Source organism: Tetrao urogallus (assembly GCF_951394365.1).
Source record: "Tetrao urogallus genome assembly, chromosome: 4".
Taxonomy (NCBI): Eukaryota; Metazoa; Chordata; class Aves; order Galliformes; family Phasianidae; genus Tetrao; species Tetrao urogallus.
Window position 1 is genome coordinate 65,509,089 of NC_136817.1, and position 18,760 is coordinate 65,527,848.

The 18,760-nt window shown below is 41.2% G+C and overlaps 1 protein-coding gene across 1 annotated transcript in view; it reads right to left on the minus strand.

Annotated features, from left to right (window-relative positions):
* POLR1A (RNA polymerase I subunit A) overlaps window positions 1-18,718 on the minus strand; it is a gene marked incomplete at both ends in the record, with an annotated part of 29,431 nt that extends 10,713 nt beyond the window's left edge. Inside the window, 24 exons of the mRNA XM_079534154.1 lie at window positions 420-634; window positions 2,031-2,252; window positions 2,681-2,846; window positions 3,237-3,319; window positions 3,836-3,988; window positions 4,446-4,544; window positions 4,858-5,016; window positions 5,144-5,226; window positions 6,471-6,654; window positions 7,364-7,507; window positions 7,835-8,026; window positions 8,423-8,677; window positions 11,097-11,324; window positions 12,075-12,197; window positions 12,395-12,568; window positions 14,590-14,752; window positions 15,066-15,168; window positions 15,739-15,825; window positions 16,806-16,915; window positions 16,997-17,082; window positions 17,322-17,429; window positions 17,526-17,675; window positions 17,953-18,157; window positions 18,642-18,718. Of these exons, the coding sequence (XP_079390280.1) occupies window positions 420-634; window positions 2,031-2,252; window positions 2,681-2,846; window positions 3,237-3,319; window positions 3,836-3,988; window positions 4,446-4,544; window positions 4,858-5,016; window positions 5,144-5,226; window positions 6,471-6,654; window positions 7,364-7,507; window positions 7,835-8,026; window positions 8,423-8,677; window positions 11,097-11,324; window positions 12,075-12,197; window positions 12,395-12,568; window positions 14,590-14,752; window positions 15,066-15,168; window positions 15,739-15,825; window positions 16,806-16,915; window positions 16,997-17,082; window positions 17,322-17,429; window positions 17,526-17,675; window positions 17,953-18,157; window positions 18,642-18,718 (3,569 nt within the window). The remainder of the gene's footprint in view (window positions 1-419; window positions 635-2,030; window positions 2,253-2,680; window positions 2,847-3,236; window positions 3,320-3,835; window positions 3,989-4,445; window positions 4,545-4,857; window positions 5,017-5,143; window positions 5,227-6,470; window positions 6,655-7,363; window positions 7,508-7,834; window positions 8,027-8,422; window positions 8,678-11,096; window positions 11,325-12,074; window positions 12,198-12,394; window positions 12,569-14,589; window positions 14,753-15,065; window positions 15,169-15,738; window positions 15,826-16,805; window positions 16,916-16,996; window positions 17,083-17,321; window positions 17,430-17,525; window positions 17,676-17,952; window positions 18,158-18,641) is intronic.
* Between the last annotated feature and the right edge of the window lie 42 nt (window positions 18,719-18,760).

The window sequence follows — 18,760 nt, forward strand, 5'->3', positions numbered from 1 at the left end:
TATTTTACTTCTACTGCTAATTCTCATGTTATCAAACGAAAATCTATTTACTCACTTCCTTATCTCTACTCTCTCACTAACTCTAGGATGTGGCAAGAGCACATTTTCATTTTTAACTCTTATGAAGAATTATTTTATACGTAGAACACAAAGATGCTGCTGTTATTCCATGAAGCCTTTACTAAAGTCCTCACCAGCATGAAAATCCAGGCTTGGAAGGAACTGATAACCCAAACACCTCTCCATGATGCACTACACAAACGTGGCTTTCAGGAACCATTCTGACACCCACAGCATTTGCTTCACAAAGGTCACAGCAAAACCAAGAGTTGATAAAAACTTCTCACTGTTAACCAACTCAGTCCAAAAAGAGAAATATTTTTATGTCTCAGCAAAGGAGTGAGCACAGAAGTTACTACCTATCAGAAGAAAGTGCTGGTTGCATGCAACCTCCTCCCTTCTCACATTCTCGTTTGTTGATATAATCTTCGACTCCATTTTCAAATGTTTCTGAAACAGATGCAAAGTAGGAATCTGGACGCCAAACAGCGAGACTTGGGTCAGGACACTTATTTGCCTTCTTTAGATACTTTCTTCGTTTCTTCTCATCTAGTTCATACCACATCTTCAATAACTGAAGAGAGAATTTTTAAGCAGGTTGGTTACGCAACAGGACCAAAAGAAAATAATGCCACTTCCACCAGTGACCTAGCAAAGCAAGAAAAGCTTATCCACAGAACACTTAAGGCTGTATGTAACACACACTGAAGAACAACTCAATGGCAAATACACTATTCTCCACTTTATGATACTCACACCTTTGATCCTACATGTCTTCAAGGTTCTTTACACACTTGAAATAGATTGCCTATCCATAGCAACTACTTCAGAAACCAGTGAAACAGAGTTAAGAATGCTTTTAACTTTCAAGTGAAACCTCTTGACATACTTAAGTCTTTACTGCTGGCTGACTCACCTGTCCCAAGTTGACAGAACAAAGGAGTTTTTCTTTTTTAAATTAGTTTGCACTTATGATTTCAGCACTGATCTTAAATGCAGCTTGTATCTTAATTATATGTGTTGATCTGCCTTATTTCTATTCTTCAGTTGGCCAGATTTTCAAGTCACATTTTGAGTGTTACATTTAATAGATGAAAAAGTTAACAGACGTAAAAAAAAAAAAAAAAAAAAAAAAAAAAGAGAAAAAAGTCAATGCAGGGAATAAGCTAAATATATGTTTTACAAGGTTTTTTGTTTTATGAAGGAGAAATTAGCTTGCCACGTGGTAGTCTGCTCACTGAGCTTTGAGCTTATATACTGAGACAGATATATATTTGTCTATAACTATTTACCTGTTGAAAGGAGGAAAAAAACAAATGCATGAGTCCTCAGGTCAAATTGATCTAGATGTCATTAGACACACCAATAGCAACAAAAAAAAAAAACCAAACCAACAGCACAGCTGAGTAAATATCCTAGTGACATGTGCAGCCAAGCTAATGGAAGTTATATATCTCAACACCTTCAGTTTGGAGCTCTGTGTAAACTGTCCACATTGTACTAGGACAAATCCCTTGTGAAAAATATGGCTGTGAAGTAGCACCTGCTTGCATTTCATGGTCCTACATTCATTCAGTAGAAGCAATAATATACAAATCAGTATCCTGATGTACAAGAGTATATAAGCACACTTAAAACAGTAGACAGGGTTGGCTTGAGAGCTATATTCTATGTGCAACAGCCACTGGCTGTTTCCTAAAACCAGTTTTACCTGAGAGGTTTTGGCCTCTGCCCTAGCTCTTGGGCCTAAAGACTTTAAGTAGCAATAAATTAATCTCATCTCCATTACCCACACAGCTGACATGTGATCCCTTCAAAACCTGGAAAAGCTACCTGTGAAACAAAACATGGAGGGACAAAAAAAAAAAAAAAAAAAAAAAAAAAAGTCACTGGATTCTGCATAGTTTTTTTTTCTTTCCCTTTGTTTTGCTTTTTTAAGGGCTAGGTCAATTCAACTGCTTCTGTGTTACCTGTAAAGTAGCAGGATCTCTTCCATTTTTGCTTTCTCCTCCTGAGATTTGTGTCTTTACACTCGCCATTTTCTTTTGAGAAAACAACAGAAAACCTCCTTCTCTCTGCACAGGGTTTTGGTGCCTGGCCCACCACTTTCTGATGGCTTTAAACTGCTGCTTCGCTTGGTGCAACTCCATCCTTGCTAAGGCTTCGTTCAGATGATTTGTCTTCTGGATCACCTAGAAGAAAGTTACCTGTGGGATTACTCCAATCTCTACACTTGCAGTAGCTGAAAAGATGAATAGGTCATCTACTGCAACTCGAAACGTTCTGCTGCTGTAAAACAATTTTCAGTCCATACATCTTTATGTGACTAATACCACTCTTTATTAAGTAGTGACTGAAATGACAAAAAAAAAAAAGGAAGTCATCAAATGTGAAAACCTGAGCAAAGTCATCATCTCTGTTGATACGAATTCAAGTGCAGTGATAGAAGAGTCAGTAAAACTGAACAGTCACTTCTGTATTTCAAATACAGTGGCAAAAAAAACATGGCATAGTCTGGCAGTGCCACACAGCTGTGCCACTACCTCACTAGAGATAAGCTAGATATTAACCATGCATTTCAGTCTATTTACACCACATAATTAACATTTAAGTGTTCTACCTCATAGTTATCAGCAATGAAAGGAAACTGCTCGGGTTGTAAGAACTGAGTTTTAGGGATATCAAGCCCATCTTCTCCATACAGAAATTGCACCACGCTGCCATCGCTGTCCCGTACAGTCAGGTCATACTGAACCACCAGCCCTTCCAAATGCTTTATGATACACCTGACCCAAAGGAGAAAACAAATATTGAGGCTACAAAGTAATAAGGATGATACAACCCTAACGTGAAAAATACTGCTTCCATTAAAACCTTAAGTGCACTTAAGGACTTGACAGGAACCTTGGAAGAAAAATTCCTACAGACATGACGTGCAGACAAAACGTGCAATGATACTGAAAAGCTTCCTGCACGATTCTCTGGCAATTTCCTTGGGTCTTACAATCAAAAAGCAATTTTTTTTTCTATTTCCATAGTCACACTGAATCAGCTGAGTGCAAGGAGGCAGTAGTCATCCCCCAGAACCCCTCACTATCTCTAAATAATTTAGAAATTCCACCTTCTACATACTGCAGATGTGGCCTGGATTGGGATCCAGAATAACATCCTCTTACCTCTGCAGGTACCCAGAACGGCTGGTTTTGACAGCTGTATCCACAAGACCTTCCCTGCCAGCCATGCAGTGAAAGAAGAATTCCTAAACACAAAAGCAACAGCATCAGCATTCTGCTGACAGGTATACTAAGGCTGGTAATTCACACTCTTTCTGAAAAGCTATATTTGAAAGTACAGTGCACATAGTTGATTTATCTGTAATCACAAAAACCTCGACAATAGCAAGATCTATATAAGTTCCAGCATAATGCTATAATGGTATGATAATAGCAGGGTGGCAAAGTCTTTGGCTATAGCAAATGAAAACAAGTCCAATTGCAGCAGCACAGACACAGAAATGAAGAAGAGCTGCTTATCTTTGTAAGACTTCAGGTAGGCAGGGATCTCCAACAAGAGATGCCCTCACCTCCACTGCCAACCCTTAAATGAGGTCTGGGAAGGGATGGATCCTGGCTCCATCCCTTACAGTCACTCAGGTGTTTTGCTTGCACCTGAGCTCCCCTGGGTTGGCCCTGCCTTCCCATCAGGTGCTCAGTCACTGTTTCAGGCCATGGCTTATAGCACTTCCACTACAAAGCAGAAGGCATATTAAACTTACAGAAGGTTTGATCCCAGTGAGAAATCTGCCAGTCACAAATCCTCCTGAGCTAGGGGAAAAATCGTAAGGTTGGAAACAGGGCAGAGATTTGCCAGATGCCATCAGCGGGGGCCTTCGACCTTCCAACTCGATCTGGCCCAGCAAACAAGAAATCTGCATTTGAACAGGAAGGAAAAAAGGAAACATCATTTTTTCCCCACCAAATTTTACTCTTGTAAGTGAAAGATTTTTTTTCCTTGAAAACACCGAAAAGAAAAATGACTCATCCACTAACTGCTCTTTAATTAAATGCTGAAATGCTCAGTGAAGGTTCTTGCTAATGATGGGCAGCAAAGGCACGTAGATCATATCTGGTCTTTTTAAACAAAATTATTTCAGCATCTTGACTTGAGTCAACACTTCCACTTCCATTCTGTATAAATATTTCAATACAAGTATATGTGAAACTAAAATATTGTAGATATATTGGTCCCTATATTACTGCCATTCCCAAGCCCACAATAAACATTTGCATTGCTATTAGATAGCCACAGAATAAGCTCCAGTAACGTGCATTCTAATACAAATTGTATCAATGCACATAGCTGCTAAGAATTATGATTGTCATTACCTGTACTGTATTTACAGTGGATCCTTTGGCTCCTGACTGTACCATCAATTGCAAATTGTTCTCTGGAAAGCTCCTATGCAGACCAAATGGCATGCAAACCTATGGTTGGGGTGTGGTGAGGGGAAAAAAAAAAAAACACCTGTTATTAATAAAATAATAAACACAATTAATTTCTGTTGAAAGCAAAGCAACTGCAGACATGCCTGCTTATAATTTTAAAAGCATTTTGAATATGTCATTCAGGAAGGAGAAGGCTGAGGTGTTCTGGGAAGGTGGTATGTGAAGCTTCATGCTGGAGACAGATGGAAAGCTTCAGCCTCCAGAACAGTCTATCACCCTGCATCAACATGAAATTAACTTAAACAGAAAGGCTCTAAACAAAATTAGTATATACAGATGCCTCAATGCCAACCTTGTTAACTTCATTGTTGTAATTGTTTACTTCCTCCTTGAATTTCAGGTCAACCATGTTAAAATCTCTCTGGTCTTTGCAGAGATGGGCATCCTGCCATTTCCCTTGTACATCTTCACATGATGCTGTTTCTGGCAAATTAAGAGCTGCTCTAACAACCTGAAAGTAAAAGACTTTTGTTGTTGTACTTTGTTTTTTTTTTTTTGGTGCCAAGCAAATAGTTACACAGGACAGAATTTCCAAATTTTTAAATCACTGGGAAAAAAGTTATGTGAAACAGACTTACTTCAATACCACACTGGTTTGATTTTCTGATGATTTTGTGTCTTTTGCGGTCTGCTTCAGGTTTAACCAAGATATCTTCAATCCCTGTTAAAGACAGGCAGACCACAGTGACCAAAAAAGAACTGAGAAAGTATTCACTTCCTGCAGAAGTCACCAGAAATAGTCATGTAAGTGCGTAGAACACATAATGGACGAGGAGAGACAAGGAGATGCATTTATGTAGCTTTTAAAGATGTGTAAGATTAAATGCTGGCTAAGAGAGACTGCAGAGTCGCTGCCCCTGGAGATGTTCCTAACAGGAACAGCCCTGCACAAGCCCACCTGGCAGGACTTGCTTTGAGCAGAGAGTCCCAGAAATCTCTCTCAGAACAAATTACATCTATAGCAGCTGAGGGGACAAGTGGGATGCTTTACTACGTAGAGTCATACAAGTGTGAACAAAGTAAAGGTGCCTATGGCCCCATTATGTATCCCAGCATCTTCAGAGTCCAGACCCTCCTCTCCTCCCCCAGTTACAACTTTGTCTCTTCTATACCTTTTGAACCTTATTCATCTCAGCATCTCACTTTGTTCAGTCCTGAATCATCTCACCTTCTCTAGACATTACTCTCCTGCTCCGGACTCACTAATCTTTTTCTGACATTTTAATTACCTAATGATCTTTGCTCACTACCTCTGTTAAAGTAGTAGTTTTGGAGCACCCTCGCTCCAGTGAATCTAACCCTTAAATTTAACACTGCATTTGTATAAAAACACCATGCAGAGCTCTCCATGGCCCTTCGAAGCATTTAAACTATTGCAAGAAAACAGAGTGAGGGACAAGTTTTTTATTCACCACCAATTGCATTTTTGTATGAGTTGGCAAAGTTGTAATGAAAGTCAAATATTTATCAAAAGACTTACAGTTAAGTGAGATATGCAAGACTTTAAGAACCCCTCAAGGTCCTCCTATTTCACTCATCAGTTTTTATGGTTTGTATGCAACCATAGAAGTAAAAAATAGCATACAGGCTCATCGGAGATTGTATCTAATCAAAGCTTATACACAAGACTCTACCCATTTTGATTAGGCAGGACAGACAAGAGAATTTAAAGGACACGCTCAAGGTTATACTTTATTCTTCAAAGGCCAGCTACATTAAAATAAGGGGAGGGGAGGACAAAAGAAAAAAAAGAAAAAAAAGGTTGCCAGCCAGTGATCCTACTCAAAGACAATGTCTCACGAGACTATTTACAGAACTCCTGGCATGCATTCTGCCCAACAGTGTTTGCTTTACACCTCACGAGGTTCTGCAGTGCAGTAGTGGATAAGTCCTTGTGATACTCACCCATTGTAAACCCCCTGTAGAGCTGCAGAAAAGCAGTAAAGAGGCGTCCCAGACATGTTAGCACTTTTCCACTGGTTTCACCCCCATAAATTTCATAGCAGCAGTGGACTAGGCCATAGGCAGAGCTGCCAAAATGGGCTTTGTCCAGCACACCACAAAGTAATTCCCCACCTCTAATAATAACCTGAAAAAGAAAACAGCTATTCAGGAAGAACACCACCACCAGCAGCTGGTGAAAGGTTAAATACATTGACCAATGTTACCTACGTATCATAGAATGGCACAGGTTGGAAGGGACCTCAAAGATTACCTAGTTCCAACCCCCCTGTTGTGGCAGAGTTGCTGCCTGCTACATCAAGCACCGATCAGGCTGCCCAGGGCCCCATCCAGCCCGGCCCTGAACGCTTCTGGGGATGAAGCATCCACTGCATCTCTGGGCAGCTTGTTCCAGTGCCTCACAATCCTCTCAGTGAAAAATTTCCCTTGGCATCTAATCTAAATCTCTCTTCTTTTAGTTTAAAACACTCTCCCTTTTTCAATATCACTACCTACCTGTGTAAAGAGTTGATTTCCCTTCCATTTATAATCTTCCTTTAAATACTGGAAGGCTGCAGTCTTTACAGCAAAAAGAGAACTTCTAATACCATCTATATTTCTCAACTTGTAAAATAAAACAATGAAGATGTGGTCTAACAAAACGAGATGGAGTCCACATCAGTCAGGATCAGAAGAGTTTCTCTAGACACCCAGACCTACCCTCCAACTTCTACCTTTGGGCAGTAAATATCTCGAAATGTCTGTTGTTAACTTTATCATCCTTCTGCTTTCCCTTCTCATTCCTCCACTCCATACACATTCACACTAAATGCTTCCCAGCCCAGCCACCAGCATACCTGAGATTCACACATTGAGTCAAGATTTAGACATCTGCTTGCAGGTCCCTTCATCCAGGCTTTCCCACCTATCTTAGCTTTCCCAGTCAAATTCAGTGGGACGTAGTTTTCTGGGATGATATTTATTAACAATGTAGAAACAACCTATAAAGCAGCAGAAACAGCAAGAGTTATTTGTTCCCTCTATTTCCTTCTTGGTGTAAAGAATTTGGCAAGAAGGAGAAAAACAATGTTCTATGCATTGAAGCAAATCTTTAAAAGCTTAAAAATGTGATGCTTACAAGACAGTGTGCTTTTTAAATGAAAAGATACTCTTGGAGATCCAGTTGGAACATTCATCAAGATCTACATGGTGTTGCCTAGACAATGGGATCCAGCTTTTGAGCAGCTCTCAGCAGCACTGGTCTTAATATTAGTGTTCTGCTTACTTTGGAATGACCAACATTCTCTACTCCAATAAATTATGACTACCTGCTTCCCTGTCCATAATCGTTGTGGTTTCATAATGGCAGGAGGAAAGGTTTTAATTCTTCCTTTCTTGTCTGTTAGTCCTCGATAAACAAGCTCCATATATTGCTCTCTTGTGAAAAAGCAGCCCCGGGTTGTCATGCTGACTCCAGAAATCATGTGGTCCTGGATCAACCCAGGAAGTGGTTTGCCATCCTACAGAAATTTGGAAGAAAAAAGATTTGGGGATGAGAAGTCAAGTGTTAGCAGCTCCCAGAGTTAGCGCAGCTGAATAAAAGCACCAAAGTTACTTCTGAAGAGCACTTCACAGTGAAACTCTTCTGGATGTTGAGAGTGACAAAGAACAAGATTGTTTAGATGTGGTGGGTGCTCCTAAACTAGGAGAACAGCAGGAACTGGGGAGACAAGAAGCAAGTAACAGCGCCTGGACAAGAATCTGTTGAGGGATGTGGCACCTTTGGCAACAGAGACAGAAAAGTAACTAAGAAGTAAAACAAACCCCACAAAGAACAAGTTTAACCTCGTTTATCCTTAGAGAAAACAACAACATTTTAAACAATGTGATTTCACGTGGGAAGAAGTTTTATTTACCTTTGGAACTAGATACTGTTCATCAGTAAAGGCTAAGGTGTAGGCTTCTGCTCTACCCAGCTCATTCTGTGGGAAATGGGCGTTCATTTCATCACCATCAAAATCAGCATTGTATGCCTTGCAGTTGGCATAGTGGAGCCTCAGCACCTTCTCTCCAGGCAGGATTCTGGCCCGGTGAGCTTGGATGGAGGGTCTATGAAGAGTGGGCTGGCGGTTCAGTAACAGGACATCTCCACTTTTAATATGACGGCAAACCTGCAAGGGGATTTTTGTTACTGTCTCTTAAAATACACGTGCATTCAAAACATCTTCCTTCTAGTATTAGCAGTCTGTGCTGAAGTTTTAAGAGAATGAAACCAGACTACTTGCTCCCAAATCTCTCTGCTCTCCACCTAACCACATTCTAAGACTGTGCGTACTCCATTAACACCCACAAACCACAGTGATCAATCCAAGGTAACAACATTCAAGCCATACCCCATCAACCTCTCCTCTCCCTTGGCAATACAGGGATCAAAGACGATGGAAAAAAAAAAAAAAAAAACCAACTTATATTTTCCCATTTCTTTTGTAAGTCATCCTCCTGATAAAAACAGCCAATGTGAAACTGTGTTTGGGGGACTAACAATTCCAAAAGTCACAAAAGTGTGAATTCGTAACTGATGCAATTTTGCAGTCCCTGGTGCAGCAATCTCCCCCGAAATTATTACTCCAGCTCTCAATAATCACACCAACACCTGTGAGACCCCTGCCAATCTCACTGCAACACTTAAGTCTGAGGCCTTATAATAGGGTGCAATTTAAGGAAGATTCAGTAACTGTTTGCATGCAAAGAAAACGGAAGGAAGGGAAGCCATCCAGAGGGACCTGGACAGGCTGGAGAAGTGGGCCCATGAAAACCTAATGAGGTTCAATACGGCCAAGTGCAGGGTGCTGCAGTTGGGTCGGGGCAATCGAAGATATTTACGCAAACTGGGGGAAGATCTCCTTGAGAGCAGCCCCGTGGAGAAGAATTTGGGTGTCCTGGCAGATCAGAAGCTGGACATGAGCCAGCAGTGTGCACCTGCAGCTCAGAAGGCCAACTGTGCTCTGGGCTGCATTAAAAAAGGGGGGGTCAGCAGGGAGAGGGAGGTGATTGTCCTGCTCTACTCGGCTCTTGTGAGGCCCCATCTGCAGTACTGCATCCAGGCCTGGGGCCCACAGTACAGGAAGGACATTGAGCTCTTGCAGCGGGTCCAGAGGAGGGCACTAAGATGGTCAGAGGGCTGGAGCAGCTCTCCTGTGAAGAAAGGTTGAGGGAACTGGGCTTGTTTAGCTTGGAAAAGAGAAGGCTCCAAAGAGACCTCACTGTGGCCTTCCAGTACTCGAAGGGAGCTTATAAGCAGGAAGGGGAACGGCTGTTTATGAGGGTGGATAGCGATAGGACAAGGGGGAATGGTTTTAAACTGAGACAGGAGAGGTTTAGGTCAGATATTCGGAGGAAGTTTTTCCACACACAGGGTGGTGAGGCACTGGAACAGGTTGCCCAAGGAGGCTGTGGATGCCCCATCCCTGCAGGCATCCAAGGCCAGGCTGGATGTGGCTCTGGGCAGCCTGGTCTGGTGGTTGGTGACCCTGCACATAGCAGGGGGTTGGAACTGGATGAGCATTGTGGTCCTTTTCAACCCAGGCCATTCTATGAAAATGTTAGATTGACTTGAGCTCGTTCATTGCTTGGAAATGTCCACAGAGTTCAGAACTGGAGCCCAAACTTAAATGCCTGAGCCGGTGCTTGGAAGCCCTGCAAAAAACTCCTTTCCTTCATTACATCATTACCACATGCAGGATTCTGTGTAGCCCTGAAGGATTACTCTCAGCCCCAAAAACATACACCAAAATAAAATCCCTTCACAAAACCTACTGAAAAAAAGCTTAGCTTTAGCACAGCAATTCACAGGTGCTTTTCTGCCACAGCACACAAATGTGAGAACCACAGTTTCAAATGTCACCCAAATTAAAAACAAATAAAGCAGAGTTTTCTTTGGCAAATGTTTGGGAGTTGAAGCCCTCTTCACAAACCACTGTACTGGTCAACAGGATATCTACTCTTCATACACTCCCACTTCACGTGATACCGAAAGCAGCTCCTTTCACCATGCTTGATCTTGGACGTGCAGCTCTGTCAGTGGGCAACCCATCAGGAAAGACAGGTCGTACAAACTGCTTGTGTCACATCTACTCTGTTAGTATATTGAATTTCAGCCACCTGAGCTACTATCACAAAACTGCTCCAAGCGAAGTATTTTAATATTTCAAAAGGAGATTAAAAAACCCACTAACTTTAGCTGAAGACAGGGAGGCAGAGGAATGCAAAAATGATGAAATAAAGCCCTTCATGCTACTAAGACTGCCCAAAAACTGTAAGAGAGCTGTAAGAGTGACTGTTCAGCATCTTGGCAAGACGAATGCCACACACTGCACATTAAGAGACACTGAGGATAAAAATATAGCTACTAAAACTTCAAACAGCTTTTCCTCTCACATAGCACCTTAACCTTTCCCAAGCCACATGCTATAAGACAAGAGAACCTTGCCCAGGCAGCCTTTGTGAGCAGGCCTGAGAATCACTAGCAAGAACAAAAAATCCAACCATAAGGTGAAGGGTTCTGATAAGTCAAGTCTTTGTTGTACTCACAATCTTCAGTCCTGACTGGGGTGCACCTGAAGAAGGCGTGAGGAGCTGCTTGGCTATGGCTTCTCTCTGGGTCAAGCTGCTTGCACTCAGCACTGTACGAGACCCATCTTCATTAATGACCATGGAAGCCCCAGGGTGAACCTTTGGGCCATTTATGACAGCCTGCCTCAGTTCTTTGACATTCCAGGGAGTGACTGGCTGAGGGTAGGTCAGTTTGGTAGCAAATACCTGGACAGGAAAGAAGAAAGGAGAGAAACTAGTTGTTCAGCTTTTGCTTTAAAAATAATAACAAGCTACTGAGAAAATAGGGCTGCCTGTTAATTCATGAAATGTAAACAGAAATTCTTTCTCAACCTGTTGTCATGCCATAGGATGCATTTCTGCTTTAAAATCTGCACTCTAAGAGCAGTAAACTATGGCCTTATGATTTTCAGCTGGAGCAGAAGAGAAACACTGAATTAGTAATTAAAAATAAAAAAGCACTGTTTTAGATTCTGCAAACAAACTTACAATAAAGGTAAAAACTGCAAAACCATCAAGTTCACTGTTCTCATGTAGGCAAGCAGAAAAGACTGTTTATAAGTTCAGGACTGGTTTTATCCCTGAGACTCGTTAAGGATGAAGGCTGTAACACACCTATGGGCTTTTCTTTAAGGCTGTCAGGCCTGTTACAGGATACACTGTACAAAGATCAACATTGAAACAGGACCTACTTATGAAATTTGTACTAATTCATTAACCAAGGAAGCAAGGGCAGCTCTTCTTTTTCCATCCCCTTTTCTAGGTTTAGTATTGAGTTTGAGTTAGAAATTCTGTAAGAATTTCTTGCCCTTCAATATTCCTTCACTAACACACTGGTAAGGCAGAATAAAGTCAAAGCAAAAAATCAGTAAACCTCTCCATTTTAAACTGCTTACTATGTAGCTGAAAGCACTGCTGTACAGTATCATAAGGAGGCACTCCTTTATTTCTTCTTACCATGGGAATGCCAATCTCATTGGTACCAATGTACATATCAGGGCAAATGACCGACCGAGCTGCAAAATCCACACGTTTCCCCATCATGTGCTTGCGGAACAGTCCTTCCTTTTTCTCTAATAGCTTTGAAAACAAAAGTTAACAATTAAATGGTGAAAAATAAAAGCGTGCAACATCAGGCAGATTCTCAAGACATTACAGCAATGAGAATCATGAAAACACCAACGTACTGAGTGCAAATATTTCATTTATTTCTTATTCCATCCATTTCTCTCCCTTTAGCTGCCAGTGATACGCAAAGATCAGAGTTTAAGACCCACCTGACGAATACCAGGGTATTTCTCAGTCATTAGTTTGTCCATGTCACTGTCAAACACAATGTTGACGTGGGTCTGAAGACGAATCCAAGCGTTATAAAGCTTGTCTGCAATGGTCTGTCCTGGAATCGTTGCCAGCACAGAACGGTCCAGAGGCTCATCACTCTCCCCTGTTTCCTACAGAAACAGAGAAGACTTGGATTTAACAAATACTTGCTGATTATTACATGACATAGCAAATGCAACTCATCCATGAAATTAATTTAGCATTGTTACTACAGCTAAGTGTTCAGAGAGCTCTGTTGTCACGATTTAGAAACATAGAGACCTCCAAAGATTGCAGCTATATTCCAGCAGCATTTTAATAACTGATTGCTTGGTAAACAGTCCTCCATCTAAATTAGCTTTTTTACTGGCTAGTCAGTGTGGGCTAAAACCACCGTGCTACTGGAAAGCCCAATGTTAAAATAAAAGCACAAATCTGAGAGCTTGCATCACTTTGTTCTCATAGTCCAGAAGAAGTGCGTACAGACTTAAGGGCACATCCCCACCTAGTGGTTACATTTTCAGTAACTGAAACATACTGAAAACCCTTACACTTCAGGATGTAAACCATGTCCAGCTGAAATTACATCAATATCAAAGAATTCTTAACAACACAATTTACAAACAAATCCAAAACAAGAGCATTCATCACGTTTATGATTTGTTCCTGCTCTGTAGGTTATGTTTGTTGGTTAACCTGCACTATTTTTTACTCCAAATGAGATACAAGTTTCTTCCTTTGTAGAGCAGTACATTGCAGTGAGCATATCTGCCAGAAATACAGGATTTCCTCCAGTTGTGCACAGCACCACAGAGACTTCCAGAAAAATATTTGGCTTCATATCAATGGAAGCAAATAGCTGGAACACTGATGAAACTCAAAAAAAAAAAAGGGTATAACCACAAGACAGAACAAAACCAAGCAAAAGCTTTGAATGTAACTCAGATTAAATCTAGCTTATTTTTCTTCACAGTTATGTTCTCAAAGTGGGGATTTCATGGGCAAAGGATACATGCCTTAAAACTCCACACTGACAGCTGCACACTGCACGTCAGTTATTCTTTCAGAAGGGCTCTCATGACTTAAATGGATTGCACAGATATTTAATGCTCTGCAAACTCACAGTCCAACCTACAGTCAGCCCCCTCTGTGGAGGAACCCTGTGATTCACAGCCTGAACACAGAAGCTTTCTCCTTGCAAGGCTTCTCAATACTGATACAGAAAAACAGTATGAAGCCATATAGCTTGGATCAATAATAGTGACACACTTCATTCCTACTATATTATCACATAAGCTGGTTGGAAGCAAGCAAGCATTGTTACTAATTACTTTTATGGTTAAAAACAACCAAGATCACACTTCATAGAATCATAGAATGCTCTAGGTTGAAAAGGACCACAATGATCATCTAGTTTCAACATCCTCCTTCCCCCCCTCAGCCAACCACCAGACCAGGCTGCCCAGAGCCACATCCAGCCTGGCCTTGGATGCCTGCAGGGATGGGGCATCCACAGCCTCCTTGGGCAACCTGTTCCAGTGCATCACCACCCTCTGCGTGAAAAACTTCCTCCTAATATCTGACCTAAACCTCCCCTGTCTCATTTTAAAACCATTCCCTTGTCCTATCATTATCCACCCTCGTAAACAGCTGCTCACCCTTCTGTTCATATGCTCCCTTCAAGTACTGGAAGGCTGCAATAAAGTCTCCATGTAGCCTTCTCTTCTACAAATTAAACAAGCCCAGTTCCCCCAACCTTTCCTCCAGCCCTCTGATCATCTCAGTGGCCCTGCAAGGCCTAGGAGATACAGTAGCTTTCCTCTCCACCATTTTCATTCGATAAGATGTTGAAGATTTATTCTAAGTTTTTTCTGCTGTACATATTTCATTTTCCAGTAACAGGAGAGCTGTGTCTCACAGAGTGGTCTAACACAAAACCAGCACTGAGGAAGCATACATAGAATGTTTTACCTTTTGCACCAGATAGCTGAGTAGAAAGAGACAAGGAAAAATATCTATGGAGAACAGATCTAGCAGCATACATTCCAGCAGTCCAGGCAAAACCTGCTACTGGAACAGTATGAACAGGAGCCTACCATGAACTGCAAGATATATCAAAAAAGCAGATAATAAGATAACCAGAAACTCTTACCATTTGAATTTTGTTTTCTACAATTTTAATTGGCTGGCATTGTTCTTTTGCCATGAAAACCAAGAGCTTCCTGATCAGGGTGGCATCTTTCATGACCGCCTGCAGGTTCACAGTCTGACCATTTGTAAACATCCGGTCTCCAACACGATTTACAGGACGATACCTACAGCAGATCAAAATCATTTTAGAAAATTAACATTGCCAAAAGAGAATATAACAAGCCTCAAGCATTCTGAGCTGAATCTTCAATGCGTAAAACATAATGCCTATGAGCTAACAGTGAGCATTTAAAACTTCATTTATTACACTGAGGCAGTTATACAGAAGAAATCCTACTGCACCACACAGCTATAATATCCACATATTCTGGAAGTTGAAATACTAATACCAAAATATGCTTTTGTAAAAACTAGCATGCATCTTCTGACTCCTTAGGACCCTGTGACTTCTTTTGTGCTTGTCTGGGGAATTTTTACCTTGAAGGAGGAACCACAAGCAGATCTAAGAAAAACATATCCGGGCTGAAAGCTGAGTCCTTATGGGGATCCATCCCAGGGAAGAGGTAACGCAGAAAGAAACCTGAAGAGATAAACACACCACCATTATGCTTTTGTTTGGGAATTGGAACCCCCAGATACACTTGGTCAATCAAGTCAAAAGACTCTGCCAAGTTAAATACCAGAGAGCTTGTTTAAGAGAACACATAGGCAAAAATACTTTAAAAAGAATGTTATTGTTCTTTTCAGTCACATCTTTTTTTAGAAATGGTTGTGAATGGAAATACAGAGCACAACAAAAGAAAAATGTCAGAAGAGCTGGAGGAAACAGTCCACAGCTACTGGCTGTGACTACAACATGAAATCCCTCAATCTTTCCTTCCAACTGTATGCACATTCAGTGCACAGGAAATTCAAAACATTCAGTCTTCAACCAATAAAACCATGGGGAATGGTAAGCACAGAGCCACACAGACTCTCCATAAACAACAACCAAGCTTTGAGAAAGGGCAACTTGATAACAGCTGATCAAACTAGGTCACCAAATGCTCTGCCTTCACTAGGAACCAGCCCTTCTTGTCCCTAAAAATCCATCTTTCAACCAAGAGCTCTTAAGGTAAAAAGTACAGATTTGAAAAGGAATAAACATTACCTTCATTCTTCCACAGAGCCAAGATGAATTCCTTGGCAGTCATTGGTGTCAGGTATCCTCTCTTCCCTAACTGAGTTTCATCAATAGCTAAAAGGAAAGAAGAAGGGGAGAGGGGTGAGAATAATAAGTTAATTTGAAAGGTGTTTTTTTTTTTTTGTTTTGTTTTGTTTTGTTTTGTTTTGTTTTGCTTACAGTGATGTTTCCAGCAAAGGGAAAGATTGAAAATAGTAACCAATGTATTTATTTGGTGTGCTACCTTCTTTAAAGTAGTGTCATTAATTTCATATCCTAAAAGCAATAATGCTAATCTAAGAGTCTTCTCAGTACTGAAAAAGGAAGCCTTTTGTGTGACCACTGGATGACAATATAAGTAAATGAAACAAAACTCATCTCCAACAGCTGAAGCATGTTTTATTTGATTAACAGCAAACTGTACCACTTCTTTAAATGATCACCTCCACAGATGAGAACAAAAATGAAGAGCCTACCTGTAACTCAAAAAGACACAAGTAGGACTCCAGTATTACTAATGAGGTCAAGATATACAAGAAATACCTTGGTCTTTGCTAACTGACAAGAGGGAAATATTTTTAATAATACTTCACATGCAAACATTAAAAGTGTCCACAAGAATAAGGCAAGCTATTCTAATTGTGGCAACTCCCCTGACTCTCCAGAACAACTATTTAAATCACTAAGATAACAAAACATGCCACCAGACTGGCAGCAGCTCTAAGGAGAGTAGAGATAGAAAGCCCAAAGTAGTATTTGACAACCTCATGGAGTCACAGCTGTCACTCAAAAGTACTACCACTGGGATATCCACACTTTCCTGCCTTTGTTGAATGCGTCACAGATAGGATGCTAGAGCAGACACCTGGAATTTAATGGAGGCTGGGTAATCTCCTACTGCTGAACTTACTGTGTTTTTTCCTTTTGTTTTTCTGATCTTTTATTTTATTTTTTAATACAAAAGTCAAAAGCTCATATTCATTGTTAGAAATTTGTCCATCTTAAATACAGGCAAGTAAGTGCAAACATATTTGAGCAGAAGGCAAATATCTTACCTACTGGTTCATCCACAACACCTTCCTCTCCTGCCTTATGAAACACTGTAGAAGGATAAGTTACTGTCAGCTTGCTGTTATGCTCCTTCCGCACCAGTGATCTCCTTGATCTTAAAGGAAAAAAGAAAAAAAGAGACTTACACTATTTGACTTCACACCACCTGTTTAATTCCTCATGTAGCTAAACTTACTTGCAGTTTGGGCATTTCTTCGAAGTCATATGTGCTTTCCAGAACTGGGATATCAATTTATTTCTACACTCACAAACATTTTTTACCTGGTGAGAAAAAACAGAAAAGAAAGCATATTTCATACAAAGCTAACAGTTACTCAAACTATGGGCCAGGGAAGAAAATATTTTTACACATTTTAGACATTTTGCTCTAAATGTAACACAGGTCAAAACTCAAGAAGAAATTCTAGAGTCTGCATAATCAAACACAGACTTCCCTCTGTACATTATTATATTACACAGACAAAATTTGAGGTCTCAAGAGGAGCACTGATTCTACTTACATTTGAACACTGATCACTCAGTTCTTGACTTTGCAATATTTCATCAACATGGCGATTTAATTCTTCTTCAATTTCTAGAGCTGTCGCATCTGCACTTTGCTCTAAAAACTGAAAGAAATAGAGTACAGATAGGTTTGTAATTGCAGCACCATCAACTAAAAAAAAAAAAAAAAAAAAAAGAACGGAGAAAGATGGACTACTTGCCCTGTTTAAGATGACTTCAAGATCATGCACAGCATGAAGCAACCCATGCTCCAGAACCTTCAGCTGACTTAGCAGCAAATGAACCACAGCTCGAGTACATGTCAGCATGTGACAATTTAAACAAGAACCTCGAATTAGAAGGTATAGTTTCTGGAACAAAAAGAAGGAAAAAAAAGTTATTCTGGTAGATGTATTAGCTTGCATGTGTGTTGTCACTCAAGAGTAATGCTATATTAGTAGTCAAGTATCATTCCACAATGACTTAGTTTTCTGGTGTACAAGGACCTGCAGGTACAAATACACAAATATCTCTGTTGTGAGCATGAACAGGACCTGAATGCCCATTTGGAAACTCTAAGACAAAAGTAGGTAGTTGTTGGACACCATCCCTCGCTTCAGTTGTGAGACAACAATTAAGCATACATACATCAAAAAACAGAGGGTTGTAGACAGTCAGAGGCAGTTCTATATGGCCAAAGTGCCCTGGGCAGTTGCTGAAGTTCTGCATGCACGTTGCACATGCTTCTTTGGAATCAGGAGGCCCCAGAGCCAGGTCGTACAATCCATTAACAGAAGGATTCCCCACATTATCCAAATACTGAGGATTTGTTATGGCTTTTACGCTCAGTTTCCTGAAGTAGAAAGGATAAAAATCAGTGGCAGAAAAAAAAAACAAAAAAAACAAGAAAAATAGGAAACCCACTTTAACGTTACAGCCAGCATTGACACTGAGTGATGAAAACTCCTTTCTGCAACCATGCTGGGCATGCACGGGCATATCGATAGGGCTGCCTGCACCACGCACAGTAAATACATCTCTTATATATTTAACAACTGCAGGAGGAAGACGTAACGTCACCGGCTGCCCCATGCCATAAAACTATTCCGTCTTCCCCACAGGGAACACAGCACCCCGCACTCAGTGACCACAGGGGGGGAACCATTTGCCACTGCGGCCGGGGCACAGGCGGACTACACATCCCGGCATGCTGCGCGCCCACAGCCCATTGCCGCGTTTTGCCGCCGCCGCGCAAGGCATACTGGGAGTTGCGGTCCTTCAGACGGCGCACGCAATCCCTCTCGGCCGGAAGGCGGGAGCGCGTCTCGGATCCTCACCTGATCTCCTCGGCGGTGTACAACCCGAAGGAGACCTTGGCGAACCGCCACCACGGCACCACTTTCGGCGGCCTCATGGCGAACGGGCAGGTCTCCCCGAAACAGAGCTCGCAGCCGCC